Below are 19,659 nucleotides of genomic sequence, written 5' to 3' on the forward strand. Positions count from 1 at the left end.
TAACAAAGCCCAGTGTTATGTGAAGAGAGTGTGGAGAAAGTTCCAGTTGGATAAAGGATTAGATACTGTTGACTGGCATCCATGCTTGCAAAATCTAAAGAACACAAAGCACCTCTGTGACATTATGTTTTACCATCCAGCAGCTGGAATGACTCTCCAGGAGCTCAATGGTCCCCTGGTCCAGACCTGGGAGGAGATCCCCCAAGACACCATCTGTTTTCTCTTTAGGAGCACGTCCCGACGCTGTCAGGCATGCACACAATACACATACAATGAATGTGGGGCCATACAAACTACTGAGTTCCATTTTGTAACATGGAGTAGACTACTACATCGTTTTTTCACTTTGAATTTTTTGGGTGTGTTTGATTTCTGCTCTCTGTAGATTGATCATTTTCATTCCCATCAGATGATGTGGCATCCTTTTGTTCCTAACACATTACCCAGTCAATATTGTTTTTTCTCCCCATTAAGATCTGATGTGTTTTCTGTGTGTTCCTTTAATTTTGTTTTTCTTTGATGAATAAATTTGGCTCATCAGGGGTGGCACCACTTACGAAACATTTTTATTTTTTTTCAGATAGAAAATTCATGCGAGTCTTTAGTGTATATCTAATTGAAGATCAGAGATTCACCAAACAATCGCACATCATTTTGATTACCAGCCTTAACTATATAAATACATATAAAATCAGCTATTCTGACAGCTGAATGGTCTTCTATGTGTGATCCTCTAAAGACAAAAATTAGCAGCTTCACACTGAAGCAACTTAGGACAGGTTACTGGTTACCACGGAGATGGCTATAATTGGTTCTTTAATATTTTTCTTCATAGTGGAAATGTAATTGGTATAAAATGAGCATTTTACTTTATAATTAAATTCTGTTTTGTTCTCAGCATGTTTCTGTTGAAGAATTTCAAGTTTCACTGTTCAATTATTGACAAACTTGGCAGCAGAAGGAAATGACAAACGATCTGGAAGAGACAGTAAGACCCCTGAGGGGTTTATTGTTCAGCCGCTGCTTCTCTTTATAAGGGTAAATCTGACTTCATGTGGAGGCACGTACTGTAGTAACTCAAAACATTTTAAGGAAAACAAAACAAAAGCAAAACACCGGAGCTGTCTTGACAATAAGCATCATGTAGTGTTTCACAGTGACAGCACTTCTGCCCAACACAACTGCATTCAATCCAAAACACTGATAAAGTCAGTGTAAAGTTTGGACAAAACTGAAAGTAAGTTAGTGTGGCTTGTGTTATTATTATAGTTTTTTAGGAATTGCAGGAATACAAGATACGAAGAGCAAACCTAATTTTAGACCAAAGCATTGATTCTCCTTTCTACTGCCTTGCTGTCGCAGCTGAATCAAGGCAAAGGTCTAATGCTGCCAGAGCCTGACATGCTTCAGAGGTATCTGCAGCAGAAGAGTGCAGAGATCAATGTCCTGCTCCAGAACATCCAGTCCCTCATCACCTATCAAAAGCCTGTCAGTCCACAGAAGGTCAAGCCCCAGCAAAGCTTCATCTCTCAGATGGAAAGACGGCAGCTGCCAGTGAAACAGCAACGGTCTGCCAAGAAGACCCCCTAAAGCCGATGATGTCCTTGAATGGCAGTTTCTCATTTGTTTGAAGTGACTAAAGCTGCAGTGTGCTCCGAATTTGAATTCAGTGACAAAGAGCTTTATAAAACGAGCCGAAGATCATCAACTTTTTTTTTTTTTTTTAAATCAGAATGTCCTTAAATATAATAACTGTACACATCATTTTACATCGGACAGAGCTACGCAAAAGTTACATGTATAATGTCCTGTTACTTTTGTTACCTTGCAGGAAACATACCCACAAGTCATGTGCAGGGCACAGCTCCCAACAGTCTATTATTGTGATAGAGTAGAAGTATATTTGTTTTAATAAACTTAGTTATAAAAGGAAAAAGTATAAAACATAACATTCCATTGTCTTTACACACTTGCAATAGAAATAAGAAAACAATTTGTAAGGAGGTGAAAAAACAGCTGCTTGGATTTTGCGTTGATTAGAGGGGAAAACTTTGTTGGATCTGAGACACACGTACTACAGGTCATCATATTTCTGTTAACTGTGTTACAAAGACTCTTACAGTTTAAAATAGATGAATAAAACATTTTGCAGCATTTTCTCTTACCCTTCCAAACCACTCAAGGGAGCTCTGAATGTGAGCCCCTTTTACTGGCTGTTAGCTACCTGCGCTGATGAGCGACTGCTTAGTGGCTCCATTCGTGCACCTGAAGCGCCGCTGCCTGCACCCCACCATCACAGAGTGTGCAAATTCGATTTGGTGTACAGAGAGATGCAACTGTAATCACAAATCCGCCCTTTTCAAAGTGGATTTGTTCTACAACAAAGCAACCTTAAAACCCCCAACACCACATTTAATTTTAGTCAAACAAAATGATCAACTCAGTAACCCACAGGATAATCTCCACTTCCCAGTTTGTGTGTAGACTTCACCTGAACCCCCTTCATACTTGTAGCTACTTGAGTTTCTATAGGAAATTCTTTGGCCCTGTGCTGATTTTTTTTTTTTTTTTGCTGTTGGTTCAGTTCTCCTGGTCCAGCGTGCAGCTCAGGTGCAGTCATCTGGTCATCTCGCCCACTCAACCTCAAAGCTCCTGGTCATGGCCGGCGCTGGAGCAGCCCATCACTATCCAGAGGCAGTTAAATCAGAATCCTTACACCCCACATTACTTATTCACAGACAGCAGCAGGTTAATCTGAAAGAGAGCCGTGAAAAATGATGAGTGCTCACCGTGCCTTAGCTGATATACCTTATTTAATGTTTCTTCACTCAAGTTGCTTTCAGCAGTTTTGGATGCTGCAGCAGTGTTATTAAAACTAAGTCAGATGCCTTTAGGCAGTGCTAATCCCACAGTGCTGTACCTGCTCCATAGATGGACATGCAATGATTTGAAGGTCTTCTCCACTGTATTCCTCCTGAAGCAAAGCGTGCAGTCTTTGGAATACCTGCTGGATGTTATTCTGTGGAAAAAGCCATCCTATTACTGAGTGCTGGAAGGAAATTAAAACCGCATTTCCATCTGGCCTATGTCCCCTCGCTATCTTGTTTCCATGTCAACCGCTGAATTTTGTTTCTCTCTCATTCAGCCTCACCTGGCACCTTGACGAATAGTACACAGGCAGCACAAAGATTTCTCTATTAGAGTTCAATCTCACTAACAATTTACAGCTAAAGGCACAATCTAAAAGCCAAAATTTAAACAAGAGTCATTCCAAAAGTAGATTTCAAACGTGACCGTTTTCTATAGCTCTCGAAAAATGATACATGCAAATACAGTGTTATTTATATTATTAAAAACTGCTGATTGGACCTTGGGGAGCATAATATCCCTGCTTTGTAAAGACAGTCTTAAAGGATTCTTGGATTCCTCGAGCTTTAACAATGGCTTAAAAAGAAAGTGACTCATGTAGTAACATGCTATATCCTTGGTTTGCTGCCACCCACCCGGACAGGCTTGAAAAGGATGAACTCTGTGTCTCTATTGGCCAAGTACAAGGACATGCTCTGTAAAGTGCTTGGCAGCTTGCTCTTCATCACGCGGTAGGTAGCCATCACTATATCGTTGATCTTTGCTGAAAAGAGAGAAAGAAAAAAAAACACTGACATGCCCTCTAGCATTTACTATACAGGTTTTGATGAATTACAGTACGATGCTTATGGCATTTCCTGAGACAAATCTTACCTGGCTGTGCCCAAGGTTGCTGAGACATACTGTACGTGGGACCACCTTGGATGGCCATAGTTTTAAGAGCTGCAACCTGAAAGCAGACGCAGCCAAGGCAAAACATGAAAATTTGAAAAGGCTTAAATTGTGTCATTTATGGTAAGAAAACAAGCACAAGAGGGTCTGCTGCCATTTAAACTAATTCAATCACAGCGGTATTTACATAAATAATAGCACAAAACAGAGTCTGGTAGGTAGAAAGAAGGCATAGGCAGTGTGTTACCTGGTAGAATTATTGCAGTGAAAGAACACAAAGCACGAGAACACATATATACACACGCTGAATTAGATTTTCTCGATGAAGAAAAAAAACCAAACTGTCATTTTATCTTCGCTTGTCAGTTAAGTACCGAGACCTTCAGTGATCACTGAATAAGCAAATGATGTTTGTAAAAGGTAAAAGCTGAAAAAAATGAAGGTCAGGATGAGCCTTCACTGCCTGAGGCTAACTCTGCCTTCGCTCTAACAGTTACCTTGGTGAGAAACTCCTCAAGGTTCCCCACAAAGATCTGAGTCTGCTGCTGAATAAACTGCTCACAGCTGAACTTCAGGTGTCGGTCCACATCCTTCTTAGAGTCAATGTAGTGCTCCTTTATCTCTGGTGTTCCCTGGGGGCCACAGAGAAAAAGGCTTTAGGACTATCAAGTGGCATTTCCCTCAGGCAGGGTGCTATCAAAGTACATAAAGTGTATGGTATATTTAGTCAAAAAAGGTGAAGAAAAAAAAAACACTACCTCCAACAGGAATTCAAGTATGGCGTTGTGACTGTTAAGTCGGAAGAATTTGGGAACAGCCTTAGGGTTCAGGATTTTGAAGGCAGCATCTTAACCAAAAAAAAAGAAGAAAAAACAGAAGAGACGCTAAATCTGTGCTGGTGCAGAATTAGATTGCCCTCTAGTGGCCACATGTAATACTTTACTGACTATGAGGAGGGTGATGGGGGAGCAAATCTGCCCTGTGTGCCACTGGTTAATGTACATTATAGTGTTGGATTACAATTTCCACATTAATTGTTGCCACCGGTGCATGTGATAGGCACAAGTTGCTTAATGAGCATGAAAATGTAATGAGTGGCTTTATGGAGCTGAACGTCAATGTTCCCTCCACCTTTAATTATCTTACCTCGCGTTTTTTTCAGGTCCAGTGAGATTTCCTTGATGGCAAAATCGGTGTGAAATGGGGCAATCTGTTCACGCATTATCAGCAGGTGCTTGATCAGGAAAAGTTGCCCATCTATTTGTGTCTACAGAACGTAAAAGGCACACGGTAAAATCCACACTGCAGGCAGCCAAGAACAAAAGGACATCTGATGACTATCCAAACTACAGAGAACATAAAAAGCATGGGCTCAGTGACGATAAGGGAATATGCCTAATTAATAACTGCTGATTAACCATAGCCAGAAAGAGACATATTACTGTGAGGGGGGGAAAAAGGCATCTGAAATCATTTATTGCTCAACTAGCAACTAAAACATTGGAAAAAAGACATCAACAAGGGGTGGGAATGTGTCCTCTGAGACTGATGCTGCTGCTTTAATTTAAAGCGTTAGGTTGAAATGGGCCAGTTAGCACAGATATTGACAGCAAATTTGAAGGTGAGAGAAGCCCATAAATAAGGGATGGTCTGCTGAACACTCTGTGGAGCATAATAAAGTACCGATTAAAATAAACTTTAAATGACATCCCAGCTGCTTTAGTTAAGGATCTTGTAGCCTGAAGGAATTTTTCATTAGCGGGGACCACATCTTATTTACTACGTAAAAAGAAAGGCACTTTCCAGACTATTTTTTTTAATAAAAATGCAATTTTAAAAGCTCAGAAGAAATACAAAGGCATACTCTACGCTGCATGCCAACCTTGTTTTTAAGGATGATATCAGAAGCTTTAAGCAGGGACTGGATGCAGGCAGATAAGGCTTCTTGAGATAAACCCTGGAAGACTGCTTTCTGGAAAAAGACCAAGAGTTGGAAATGCACGAATAAGAAATTTAAAAGCGTTAAAATAAACGCTGTACACGTTTCCATACAAAAAACAACAACTAATAACACAAAGAACTCACATCAATACATCTGTAGAGCTTGGACAGACAAACCAGTGTTCGTCTGACGGTAGGGTACCACATGCCATGCAGATCTGCAGGAGAGACGGATGTCTGGAGGCGAGATGCTTCTACTTTGCCTATATTCAAAAGAGGAGAAGCCATTGGGCAATAAACGACAGCAACACCAAACACTGTCAGGAAGCTAGTGTCACAATCTGGAAACACAGACCAGCGCTGCTGTTTCTTCTTCCACTAGAATCGTCAAGCTGTACATCAGAAAAAACGGACTCCTGTGACATCTGCTTCATCTGCTCTTCCTTCAAGCTCTGAGCAATTTTCTATTGAAGACAGGGAAAGTAAAACGCGAGAGTTGGTAGGCAGGAACATTTTAAGATTCTGGAAAGTCATGTTCTTCCACTTTTGCTTCAACGGGAGGCCCACGGGTTTCAAAAAGGCTAAATGAATATAAAATTTTACTTGCAAAACAAGTTTGTATACAAACAGGAAGTCAGATAAACATCTAAGAAATACTAAGAACATCAGGGTGACCTGATGTTAATGGGGAAAAAAAGTGTAGGTGCAAAACATTTAAAAGTCATTAAATAAAAGTTAGGACTCAAAGGCATATCTAACGGCATTTGAGTATTCACAAGACCAAAGAAATTCCACAGTAATAAATTTGCATAATTCAGTTTAAAACATTCAAACTTATTATGAAGCTGCAGACAGAAAGCGTTAGATGTCTCTTCTACAGAAGAAATCTATGGGTCTTTGAAAGTTTAACATAAAATAAAACTTAAAAAGTCAAAGAAGTGAGACAAAAAGACTCATAAATATCAGAGGAAATATCAGAGAATGTGTGAGTTTGAGAAAGTGTATGTATGCAAGACATTAGAAGATTTTAAGACATTAGTAACAATTCAAAGGCATATTTAACAACACGTTCAGACATTCATGAAACTTACGTTTTCTAAGGCTTAAATTCACACTTAAAATATATTTTCATGGACCTGCAGACAGTGCTAATGGTGCGTATGAAAAAACACTTACGTGGGAGCTTGTGATCACCACTTTTCCTTTCTACTGACATATAATTTAAACTAGTGTATCAACAATAAAAAAAGAAATAAATAAAATACATACACAGTATATGAAAATACTATTTTTGCAGCACTAATTACATCGAGGTTGCATAGCAGCTAACTGCATAGAAGCTGAAAGTATTACAGCAGTATTTATTTATTTAAAAAAAGCATATGTAGAGGGACAAGTATATACTATGACACCACAGCACATAACAGAATTTATAAGTTAAAATGACAGTTCTGGTTCTTTGAAAGGACATTGTATGAGGAACTCATTCACAGCGTATTCCCTACAAAAAAAAGGAAGCAAAAGCACTTTACTGCTGTGAAAGACATCAGCAGCAAAATGTGCTTCAGCCAGCTAACCCAAAAATTGTATCAGTTAAAGTGCATGCCGTATTCAGGAATACTTTCACCTCTACACCTCTTTTTGTTAGACAGGCCTTTCCAATCAGCAGCTAAAACAGCTGCCTCAGCTGTGATGTTTTAAACTCCTATGTTCTGCAAGGTGAAATGACTGTTTCTGACTGGTGGTTTTGAGGAGGGCACAGATGGTTAATGACTAATAATGACTTCAGTTCCACCAAATAGACCTTTAATGGAAAATTAAGTGGCAAAAATATCATAAATTATAGGGAGAGATACATTTAGCTTTATGCCAAAGGTTAGCACTGTGTTTAAAAAAAAAAAAAAGTCCCCACTCAGCAAGATGTTACCCAGACATCAAAGCACCAACTAGGTGAGCTCCAAAAGATTTAGACAAAGTTATACAAACACAAAGGAACCAATTTAACCTCAAGTTATTGTTATTTCTCAAGTATCTTTACTCTTAAGACAAAAAAAGTATGAAGTCCCAAACCAACAACAGTATATAACATGTTTGGTCACTACAAAAGTAATAAGACATGTCAAAAGTCTTATTTACTCCTACTCGTAATATTTTGAGCAATTGCATCTTTTAACACTCAATCACATACTAGGTGAACTGTTTAGGTCTTAGGACACATATTTGGATTGGACCACTGCCTTTGAATAAGAACCAAACCAAATTATCCCTTAAAGCTTGCCTGCAAAACTACATAACAGAGATCTTAAAAAGGAACATATAAAAACCTTACCTCCATCATCTCCAGTTTTTCAGGGTAAGCCAGATCCCCTAGAGCTGGTTTGTAGCCCATGATATCGGTCTGGATATAAATGTGAGTCCTATAGACCAGCCTCTCCTGAACGTCCTCCAGCATCTGCTTCACAACGGCATCAAAGGCCCCCAGCTGAGCAGCTGCATGAAAGCACGCAGGTCAGTTTACAGTTCAACCACTACTTTGCTGTGAAAAGATTCAACAAATACAAGTCCCTTTAGGGTCTGAACTATAACCTGAATATTATGTAAAAAGATTTAAAATGTGTTGGTCTCGCACAAAGAGAAAATCAGTTGTTCTTTGCCCTATAAGCTTCAAATAAATCCTATCTTCTCTTGCAGCTCCTCCATGGGATGATAAACTTATTGGAGCGATAGCTGATTATTGCTCTGAAATGTATTTGCTATGATTCATTAATCCATTCGAGAAAGTGTGCTGTGCCTCCGTTCGCCTACACATCCATGTGCAGTGCCTCGATAGCGCAACAAATACAATCCAGCTCTGTGGGGAACAATACATCTCATTTAATAAATGCACCTAATTGGTAATTTTAAAATAATTTACCGTTTTTAACAATGTGGATTTTCATTAAAGGGGATCTTTAATACTTTTAATTATTGTCTGTACGATAGATACACAGTATGCAGCTGGAATGATGCAGACGCTCATATTAAAACGTCAAATAGTTTTTAATATTTCAAATATTAAAAAAGTTTAAAATACTAATATAGTAAGTTGTAGAGTTGTGGATGTAGAGTTGTGGTCAGATGTTTCCATACTCTCACCATGGGCATTACTCTCATGGTAATTTATTTGGGGCTTTTATTGATTTCTTTGAAGTGTGGTGGAGGTGGGGTGGAGTGATTTTACAGCAAACACCTTTATTTGGATTTTCTGTCATTCACACAGGTTCAAAACTAAACATAAGTGTATTTTAATAGGTAGTACTGAAGGTTCTACAATGTATTTTAACTTATTAAGGCCAAGTGATATTAATTTCTTATTTGGGATCATGACTGACTACAACTGTCAGTTTCTTTTTAACACTATAAAAAGGATTAATTTGACACTTCTCACTGGGCTGACAGATATAACAAAAAAACCCCGAAACAAAATGGAAAGGTCCAGTGAAACCCAGTGACGATCTAAGAAAGTGAATTATAGATTTATACAAGTTGGAAAGTTTCAAACTTCAACTTCACACCTCAAATCAAAAGCTAGATGACTGAAGCTTGGACAAAGTTGGGTGTTCCAACAGGACAATGATCCCAAACACACATCAAAACTGGGTTCAGAATGGATATAGCAGCCTAGACTTGAGCTTCTGGATTGGCCTTCCAAAAGCCCTGAATTCAACCCTATTGAAAACTTGCTGACTATGTTTAAAAGCTGGGTCGGTGTCAGGAAACTAAACAATATCAATCAACTCTACAAATCCAGCCAGAATTATCCCAGAATTTTGCAGACCTGGGAGTTTATCAAACTCACCACAAAATGAAGAAAATCAGGTCTGTTGCTACTCTACCTAGGAGTGGGTGTCTGGCAAAAATCAAGCCAAAAGCACAATGTGAAAAAGGACCCAAGGACCCTCACTCACAGCTCGCTTTGTCTCTGATCACATGTCCACAAGAAGAAAAGCAGTAAATGAAAATGACGGTAATGAAAGAACACTACAAAAAAAAAATACCACTGCTCTCAAGAGTTTTTAAAAAAAGAAACATGTCTCAAGTTTGCCTCGGTACTGCACAACATTTCTGCTGTGTTAGAAAAGAAAAAAGGCACTCCACACCAATATCAAAACCTCATCCCAACTGTGGAGTGTGATTGAGCAGGAGCCAAGAGGCTTTGCAATTATTTGAAAGAAATTTTAAATTTTATGGGAGAATTTCAGCCAAGCAGTACAAGAACTCTAGCTTAAGAAACATTGGGTGATGCAACAAAAACATCGATCCACAAGATACAAGTCTATCAATCAACAACACAGAACAGTGGCTGAAAAAGAGTCCTGACAATAACTCAGCTGACATGTTGTGATATGAGATGTGGCACTGAAGAAGACTGTCAGAAATATTGATGAGCTGGCAGAATTTATTTTTTAACTTCTCTTCATGACTGTGCAAGTCAAATAATCGCCTACAGAAAGAAGAAAAAGGAACCAAGTTCCAACATACCATTATTTTGAACATGATCTTCCAACATCTCATTCTTGAGGATGCTACAGAGCTCAGACAGGGTTTCCAGGTGGATGATGTGAATTATCAGAGGCCGGAGGACATCATACAGGGACAAACACAGCTTCTCCAGCAGCTCACTGTCAGATATTAAAAACTGTTTCAATGCATTGTAAGAAACATATGCGATACTTTCTGTCTAAGCTTCCATCGGCAGAATCAAAGACTTAAGTAATGGCATTTCGATATTTAAATATGCAAAAAAAGCCCTTAAACTACAATACAAACTGTCATAACACTGCACATAATAAGCAAAACTTGAAATGCCTATTGTTCTGTTTAAAATGCCACACCTTAAACAAACACACATTTCCTGCATGAGCTACTAAACACTAATGTGAATACCGCTCACTCTAGTTTAGGTGTAGGTTTGGAGAAGAACTCATTGTACAGCTGGTGTTCATCCTGACACACGTGAACCATAAAGGCACAGCCACTGCGAACCTGTACAAATACACATAATGATCACATGCTGTATTGCCTGCAAATACTTTGGCTTCACCTCAAACAAGCAAACACACATAAATGATACAGCCACCTATTACAGCAGTCATTAACAAGATGCATAACCTGAGCAGATGGTGCGGCTGTTATGACGTTCTGTTGCATGAAATGCTTTAATTATAGCATCCCCATCAAGCCAATTAGAGAAGTGTTTCAAATGCCATGATAGTGTCAAAATACTGAACCTTTGCAGGCTTCAAAACTGGATCGGGTTTGTTGGAAGTATGAAATTGGAGATGACTAAAAGAAAAAAGTTTCACTTTTATTGTGCCAATTTTTGGGTCTATTAAAATTTCAGACACAAAGCGTAATAATCAGCACTGTTATGGATGACTAGGGATACACTGACAACACCTAGTCTCCAAAGCAATCCACTTCTGAATAAAACAGGAGAAATCTCTGGACCCCTGCTGTTCACAACTTCAAGTTAAGGTCATTTATAATGTGCACAGCTTTGTGCTTCAACACAGTGCAGAAAATATCCCAGAGGGCCCCAAGCTGTCCATTCTTAGCAAACTCAAATGTCACCTTACTATATCTAAAGAGCCATTCCAGCCTTTAAGTAGACTTACCAAAGCACAGTGGTCTTTGCTGTTCTGGCTGGTCAAGTCAGTAATGGTGGATGTAATGCAGGGACTTAAGAGCTGCTCTCTTTGATCAAGATAACACTGATGAACTTCATCAAGAAGCTGATGGTATCTGTTTGCATAAATATAAATATAGAAAACTTCATTTAGCACATTAACTATAACAAAATATACATTTATAAAAGGTTAATGCTACCGCTGCCACTGCTGCCTTTTTCTAAAGAAATACTCACTCTGGAATCTTCTCTGCTCGCTGCTCTATCTGTTCAATCAATGACTGAAGAGGGGAAAAAAGAAATTTTGATTTTTACTGTAGAAAATTATGATCTACATAAATAACAGGCAACAGAACGTTAAACTCACCCGAACTTTTGGTGAAGCTGCTCTGAACTTTACATAGTAAAGGGTAAAGGCGTTGTCTGCATTAGTTAAACCCATTGGATCCTGTGGGAGTCAAAAAGAAATCAAAATTAAACTCCACTAAACGCATACAGTGTGTGTACCAGTGGTCAATAGCACTAAAGAAAAACAGAATGCTTACTTACCCTTTTTGTTAACTGGCTTGTGAGGTTTTGCATAGTGTTTACAATGTGAATCTTCATGAAATGCATAGCTTTAGAGAGACATTGTTTAAATTTGGCCAAATAAACAGGATAGTCCTTGAAACTTGGCTGGAATGAAAAGAGATAAGCAAGTGTTAAACATCATTCATTCTGGAGTTATCACAGGTTATCATTTTGGTCTGCGTTTCCCTGATCCCCACCCCCTTGTCTACATCCCTGATTACTCACTGGTGCCCGATTACTCACTGTAAATGTACACTGAGCATATGAGGTGTGATTAAAGTGTTCTGAGAGCACCTCCATGATAATCAAAAGATTTGACGCGCTCAAGGTCACCTTGCTGGTCGTGTCCATGGTGCTATTTCTAGACTGTAAATCCTGTTCTGACCACATGCACTGTGCACTCTGCAATTTCACTTTGGACCTCAAACTCACACAGAGAGGAAGCACAAATTCCTGTTTCAACATGATTTCATCTGGAGGCTCATCAAGACATCTGGATCTCTGGGTATGAGCAAGCATTTTTTTAAGTTGATGACTCCTGAGTGTCCAAGCCTGAAGGCAGCTTATTGCTCAACATAAATTTTATCAATGCCGAGTTCTACTGTAACATCCTGAGGTGTCTGACGGAGAACATTTTGAGGAAACAATCTAAAGTATTGTGCACGGCGGGATGGCTCACAGTGCACTTTTTTGGAGGTATACCAAAACAATTTTCCCTCACCATCAGAACCACTCATGAGATTTGTCTCCCAGCAACAATGTCTGCAGTTTTGACACGCTGGTACAGATCCAGATCACAAGTGCAAGGGACAATAACAAGACTTCCACTAAAAGTTGTAAAAAATACCATCTGCACTAAAAATGCTTTAGAGGTGTAAAAGAATATGACCTTTAACACAATATAGGGCATGTTTTTGATTTTAATGGATCTTTTTACAGAACTTTTCCATCACACGCTGTAAATGTGCATTCACTACATAAAAGGAAATTCGCTTCCAACAAAAATGCCACATCCTTCTGATTACTGATTACTCTATCCCTGATATTCCTACAAAAAGGTAAAACGAGATCTTCAAAGGCAAAACTGACAGCACAAGGTACTTACATGTGATGAAACATATTCAATGCAGTCATCCAACTTAGACAGCATTGGTATAAAACCTTCACTATTTACAGACAAGGTTGGCGAGTTCAGTTTCTGCAAAGGCAAAGACATTCGATTTTAATTAAATAATACTTTTTTATAATTTAAAAAAAATGTTTTTGGTAAACACTGCTATGTGTGTTATTCATAATTTCAGATCAGTAAAAATTAAATTTATATCTAGAAAAAAAACAAGAAACTACAGATTTTACTTCGTCTTATTTTTCAAGATGTAAAAATTGAGAATAATTTCTTATTTAAAATTACAGCAACTGAGTGTGAAAATAAAATCTATATCTAATAACCAGTTAAACATATTTCAGTGCATAGTTTTAGTCATTTAACAAACGAACAAACAAACAGACACAGCCTACCGTGTTTATGTTTTCTAACTCATTAAAATATGACAGTTTCTGCTGTATGCTTTCTGCCAGGTCAACAAGTTCTGCCTGCAAACAGAGAGAAAACAAAACACCATTGTTAAAACAAGCAAAAATAGATAATAAAAAACATGCTATAAGAAGCTTAATAATTTCAGTTCAGCTTCTAACAACAGTCCAGTCTCTACGAGCCTGAGCACAAATCTCCAACACTTGTGGGGGAAAAAAAAAAAGAACAAAAAGCAAAAAGCTCGAGTTTATAACACATTTATAAGACATTTAACAGCAGACTCAACAATGTACTAATTTATTCCTCAGAGAACGGCGAAACAATTATTACCATCCCTGGTTTGGTATAGTCCATAATTTCATTTTCTTCTTTGTAGACCTTGACAATGATACATCCACCACCTCAAGAGTGTTCTTGACTTGGTTAGATATTTTGAAGTAGTTTTTCTTAATCATGGAAATAATTCTGTCATCACGCACTTAGTTCTCTGTGGTCTTTCAGGCTCTTTGGCATAGCTGAGCTGGCCAGTGCATTCATTATCTTTAAGAATGCACCAGTTTGCTGATTTGACCACTTCCAAAGATGATGTTATTTTTCTGGAAGGTTCATTTGTTTTGTTTTTTATCCTAACGATGATCTCCCTCCCTTGAATCATCATCTCTCTGACATCCTCATATTCCTTTGAAAAGCTTTTAATTACAAATTTAAAACAGCTTTTTTTATCTTCTTCATTTGTCATGAAATAACGAGGGAACAGGCTTCATCTTGCCATGAAATTACTTCTCAGGCAGTTGTGAGTGTTCAATTAATGTTGAAAACTGGGGACTTCATATAAATTTGACTTGAATTCATACAGTTAATACAATTTTATTGTAAAACAACTTGAATTAAAGCAGGAAATCGGTATTTCAAGCACATATTGATTAACTTAAAATAAAAATAATCTTTACAAAATGACACCAAAAATGGCTTTATTTAATAATTATATATGCTTTATATTGCATTAAAGTACATACAATTTCTGATTACCAGGGATCTGCTGATTTTAATAAAGGAAAGTGCTCACAGTCTGATGTGCCCGTGCGCATCTCACCTGTTCTTTAAGAAGCTGTTCACAGGCCTCATGTAGGGCGCCAGTCTTATTGGACACAAACAGGTACTGTTTCTGAAGGGAATCCAAGTGCTCAAGAGCTGTGTTGACATCTTTTAGTATAACATCACAGTGTTCCTGGTAGCAGTTTAGATCATCTCTGGTTTTCCTAAGTGGAAAGCAGACATTATCTTTTGCTTCCTTTCATTCAACTTTGACAGCATAGTGCACTGAAGCTAAATATTGGCTTCATGCTTTAGAAGATTTGACAACAGCAACAATAAGGTGACATTTGATGGTTGCACTTTTTTGGCTGAGTGAAACTAACACAGCGGCGCATGCCTTTTCTTACTTCATTCATTTTACTCTTGAAACAATTTTGCTGCAATTAAGAGATCTGAAAACTGAGTGAGTAGTGTATGATGGTGCATTTTATAAAGCACAGAGGTGGGAGAGAATGGTGATGCAGTGTTTAGCACTGTCACACATCTGTCTGCGTGGGTTCTCTCTGGATATTCCAGCTTCCTCCCGCATGGCGTTAGGCCAGTGATTCTAAACTGACAGTAGATGTGAATGTGAGCTTAAATGGCTCTGTCTCTGTGTGTTACACCTGATTAATGACCTATCCACGGTGTACCCTGCCTCTAACAGTAGGATGGATCGACTCCAGCCCCCCACGACCCTCAACTGAATAAGCAGACGAAGGATGGATGCATCACAGAGCATCATGTTTGATTCTGATTTATTCTTTCAAAAACATGTAATTTGACCTTGTCCTCCTCTAAACAAACACCCAGTCAACGCACACACAATCTGGAAAACCTCTGGCTATTGTCTGCTGGCCTTCGCAGAGTTAGTGGATATCCGGGTCAAACCTTCCTGTTCAGTCTGCCAGTCATTGTTTAAAAATGCCAATGAGTTCTTTTATAAAAAGTGATTTTAAAAAACAAAACTGTTGGAGTATCTCCGATGGTTAGAAATCTCATTTCAATCGTTTCTTCTTTTGCTGCCCTCACCAACTATTAAGCTGCATGCAAATGTCTTCTCAAACATGACTGGTGAACATAAATCTGACTGTCTGACCGAACAGAAAGCTTGGACCTTGCAAATAGAATTATGCATGTTTAATAACGCCTTTAAATCAAAGCTGATGTGTTTCTCTGATTCAGAATGCAAACATCTGATACACTGTTCAACAAGCACTTTCACCAACACCTTTACAAATTTCACTTGCTGGTTCATGTATATGTTCTTTTTTTAAAGTTATTATTTTCCAAGTAGTCAACAACGAGAATGACTGGATAGAAAACTGAACGGATACTCGGTGACAAGTTCAAAAAGAAAAATGACACCAAATGAATCTGCAGCTTTGGAAGCACTGGTGCACATTGTCCAGAATTTTTGCAGAGCAGAGAATAACGCTGAGCTTATGGCCAACATGCTGGGTAGGGGGCCAGAATTTCACTGAAGATGCACGTTTTACATTTTCATCTCTAATTTTTTCCACCAAATTTAGGTGATGTCAGCGATGAGCAAGCAAAAAGATTTCATCTTGATATAAAAGTGATGGAAAACCGATATTAGGGAAAATTCAATCCAAGCATGATGGGTGACTAAAATTGTGATTTTAGACATGCAATGATGATTATTTAGATGAAGAGCTGGTTTGAAAACAAAAAAATGCCTGGTGTTCTGGAGCAGAGCAATACCAAATATTAAAATTTATGAAAAACACATGGCAGTGAAGCATATGCGAACCTCAGTGAGGTTATTTGTACTGTACACTTGAGACTAATACATAACTTGATTCATGACCTATTAAAGGCCTATCTTTTTGGAAAACTGATTAGGAATAAATTAGACAACTGGTAAAGGATCCAGCCTATAACTTGTATATAATCTTATCAATATCCAGCCCTACACACAGCATGACACTACAGAGGAGTTTAAGATTTACATACCTGTATTTTGCATTCTCGTCCTGGTCCATGTTTGCCTGCAGCTTGGCAAACCAGGCAAAAAACTACAAAAAAAAAAAGAGGAATTATATTACACCCATGCATCTTATTAAGGTATGGTAAATCTGACTGGGTGCATAACTGCTTAAAGCTGACTGGGTCAGACACCTGTTGTGCAGTTTCTATTCTATTGTTTTCCATGTTGAGCATCTGAAATCCTTTGAGCAGGATGTCTTCTGTTGAATCGGGAACAGTCGCAGTGAAAGGGGACTGCAAGGATCTAGATGACAAGCTACACAAGTCTTCAATGGGTAGCTGCAAAACAAAACAAGGCTCCTTATTTCTAAGCTCCTTGATTTCAAGCTAACTACCTGGACATGTTGACGAGGTGGTGAAGCACAAATACATACATGCCAGATAAATTAACTTGTAACGTAATGAAAGGAGGAATTAAGGTCATACAGTGGCAGCCTCGACTTTTATTTGACATCACTTGCGTTTAGAAAGTAAGTTAGCAGCACTGCTAGCTAGCTAGCAGAGTCCAGAGCTCCAGCTCACCTCAGAGGGCACAGAGAGCTTTTCGGCCGCGGCTCGGATCTCCAGGACGGAGTCCATCTGTTTCTCCGTGAGGGGAGCCGTGGCATCGGCACGGCGGTCCCATAGCGACAGTTTTTCCCGGGTTTCCTTATCTGTTAAGTCCAAGAGGGACTGATCTGTGGACGCCATCGTTAGATTAGACAGCACCAACGTCAGCAGCAACGCGCTGGTACTTCCTGTTCCGGGAGTGTGGGCGGGGCTTGATAAAGAGGTCGGTGATCCCACTGCGATGGTGAATTTCGCTCCGTGTCTTAAAACACTTTTGCAAATATATTTTAAAAGCATGAAAAGGATAATATACAGAACTTCTCTGTCTTCATTTTTTTAAATTACAAAATGACATTTTTTCAGTATTAAAAAAACGAGTTATTAAGCAAAATGGTACAATGGAAGATATGATCATATGAGTTTCCGCCCACAGTCCAAAGACATTCTCCTGAACTGGTTTAGATGTGGATTTGACAGTGAATTTGAGGTTTTCTGTCCGTAATGGATTCTGATAACCTACCCAGGATGCACCCCTGCTGCCAGGTGGGGATTAGCTGCTCCAGACATCCAGCTCCACATCCTTGAATTGTATAAGGGAAAGTAAATGGATGGATGGATGGATGGATGGATGGAGGGATGGATGGATGGATGGATGGAGGGAGGGATAGAAGTTATAACTACTCATGTTCAAGGACGTGGCTACAGTTTTGGGCCTCCTGTGTCACCTCTCCAAAGCTGTGTTGTCATAACATTGCAACACCATCATCTGTTTTTGAGGAAAAACAGTATTGTGCTCCTCAGTGAGTTATCGTAATACAGCTATATAACGATATGCAACTGAATAATAAGGGTGTGCTAATAAAAAACTGACTCATATATGTACTTCACAGTGACTTGGTCCACTGCCTAACATTACTTTTTTACCTTGCACAGGTTAACATAAAACAAAGGAATAATGGGAGATCTGTCTTTAATTCTACCACTCAGCAGAACAATAGACATAAAATGGTTGCACCCGGACTGCAGTTTGTGAGCTCCATTACCTTGGGACTCAGTGTTTAATGTTTTGTTTCAGTTCCATGGTCAAGGGTCACCCACATCCAATGCACATTTATTAAGGCAACAACTAAAGTTTTTCTAATGTGCTGAATTTTCAGTTTGTCTTTTAGTGATGTGGTTTGATATTTATTTCTCATAGAATTTTCTGTTTTCTCATGCCCCCTGCCAGCTGATTGTTGGTCCCCCAGTGCCACCTCATTTCAAAAAATCTTGGGAACACTCCTGTTTGTGTATTTTATTGCATTTTGTTTCTCTGGGAAAAGTGTGTGTATGCATGTACTGGTCATAACAGAACCACTTGAAAGTAACTGTTCGTGCATAGCTGGTTTTGATCGTTAAATAAATAAATAAATAAATGTTAGATGCCTAACCAGAAATTTCAGCTATCATCCAGGTTATGGTGAAGGCCCATTGTAGGTTTTACTAAACAAACACCACAAAACAAACAGATCAACGTGGCAGATGGAATTTGTGGGCGGGACAAAAAATGGCACCCAGCAACACGTTAATCTATCACAGAAAAAAATAAATAAATCCAGCAGGTGGAGCCCTGGGAAACATTTTTAATAGACAAAAATTCAGGCTCCAGGATATTTTCACTCCGTTAACTCTTCTATGTCTGCGTCCATTTATTCATGCAGAAGTAAAAGTAAAAACAATAATGTGTCTACTTGTGTTTTTCATGCTACAGCGTTTCTTTACTAAAGTTGATGTATATAAACTTAGCATGTTTTACTATTTTTTTTTAATCAGTAGAAAAAAACTGTCCTTAAGTTAAATGTTACTATTTAACAGGAAGGAACTATAATAACACTGTTTATTTTACAGCTAGCTAATCTACTGACAAATTTCAATAATTAATTTTAATTTAACGATTTATTTTTTAATTGAGGAGGTGAAGTGACAACTGGCAATGTGTAGCATTTAGTATACTTCTGGTTGACTAGATCCTCTTCACAAATAGCTTCAAGTATTTCTTCCCACGCAAAAAATGAACACATCACAAAATCAAGCTCTGGTGACATTACATGGAGGAGGTAGTGCTCACTTATTATGGCTTTGTCTGCAGGGTGTCTCATGGGGAGGTCACAGAGAGTTCAGATCTTCTTTTTTTTTTTTTCTTTTTTTGCTCTTGTACTTTGTTGAAAGGAAACGCTGCAGAATTCAAGCCACGCTACTCCAATACAAAACGAAATGTCAGAGCAAATCTTGTCAAAAATTGTGTTGTGGCTCAATGCAGGTTAAAGTCAGTCCTGCAAAGCAACGTTGACACTTTTCTTTATGATGGCTGTGTTATCTTTTCATAAAAAAAAGCATTCCAATGTTAAAATAAAACTCAAAAATAAATGATGGTGCATTGTGTTAAGTTACAATGTACTGTTACTGATGATTAAATGAGGTAGAAAAGCAGATATATTATAGGAGGCACACATTTTACAAAATTGTAAAGAATGGTGCGTTTGTATATATATATGTGTGTGTGTGTGTGTGTGTG

At 38.5% G+C, this 19,659-nt stretch overlaps 1 protein-coding gene across 1 annotated transcript; it reads right to left on the reverse strand.

Moving 5' to 3' along the window:
• Positions 1–1,007: 1,007 nt before the first annotated feature.
• Positions 1,008–17,327, reverse strand: cog3 (component of oligomeric golgi complex 3). The gene is made up of 23 exons (XM_005723564.1): positions 17,079–17,327; positions 16,689–16,835; positions 16,524–16,585; positions 14,566–14,731; positions 13,457–13,531; positions 13,044–13,136; positions 11,918–12,043; positions 11,736–11,816; positions 11,606–11,649; positions 11,358–11,484; positions 10,634–10,725; positions 10,222–10,361; positions 8,030–8,190; positions 6,056–6,164; positions 5,845–5,963; positions 5,642–5,731; positions 4,906–5,026; positions 4,518–4,606; positions 4,257–4,391; positions 3,742–3,817; positions 3,504–3,631; positions 2,921–3,019; positions 1,008–2,754 (listed from the first exon to the last, which is right to left on the reverse strand). The coding sequence occupies exons 1-23, from the start codon at positions 17,244–17,246 to the stop codon at positions 2,725–2,727; spliced, it is 2,478 nt and encodes an 825-aa protein (XP_005723621.1). The 5' UTR covers positions 17,247–17,327; the 3' UTR covers positions 1,008–2,724.
• Positions 17,328–19,659: the final 2,332 nt, after the last annotated feature.

This window comes from Pundamilia nyererei, unplaced genomic scaffold (assembly GCF_000239375.1).
Source record: "Pundamilia nyererei isolate P.nyererei 1_Seehausen unplaced genomic scaffold, PunNye1.0 scaffold00009, whole genome shotgun sequence".
Classification (NCBI taxonomy): domain Eukaryota; kingdom Metazoa; phylum Chordata; class Actinopteri; order Cichliformes; family Cichlidae; genus Pundamilia; species Pundamilia nyererei.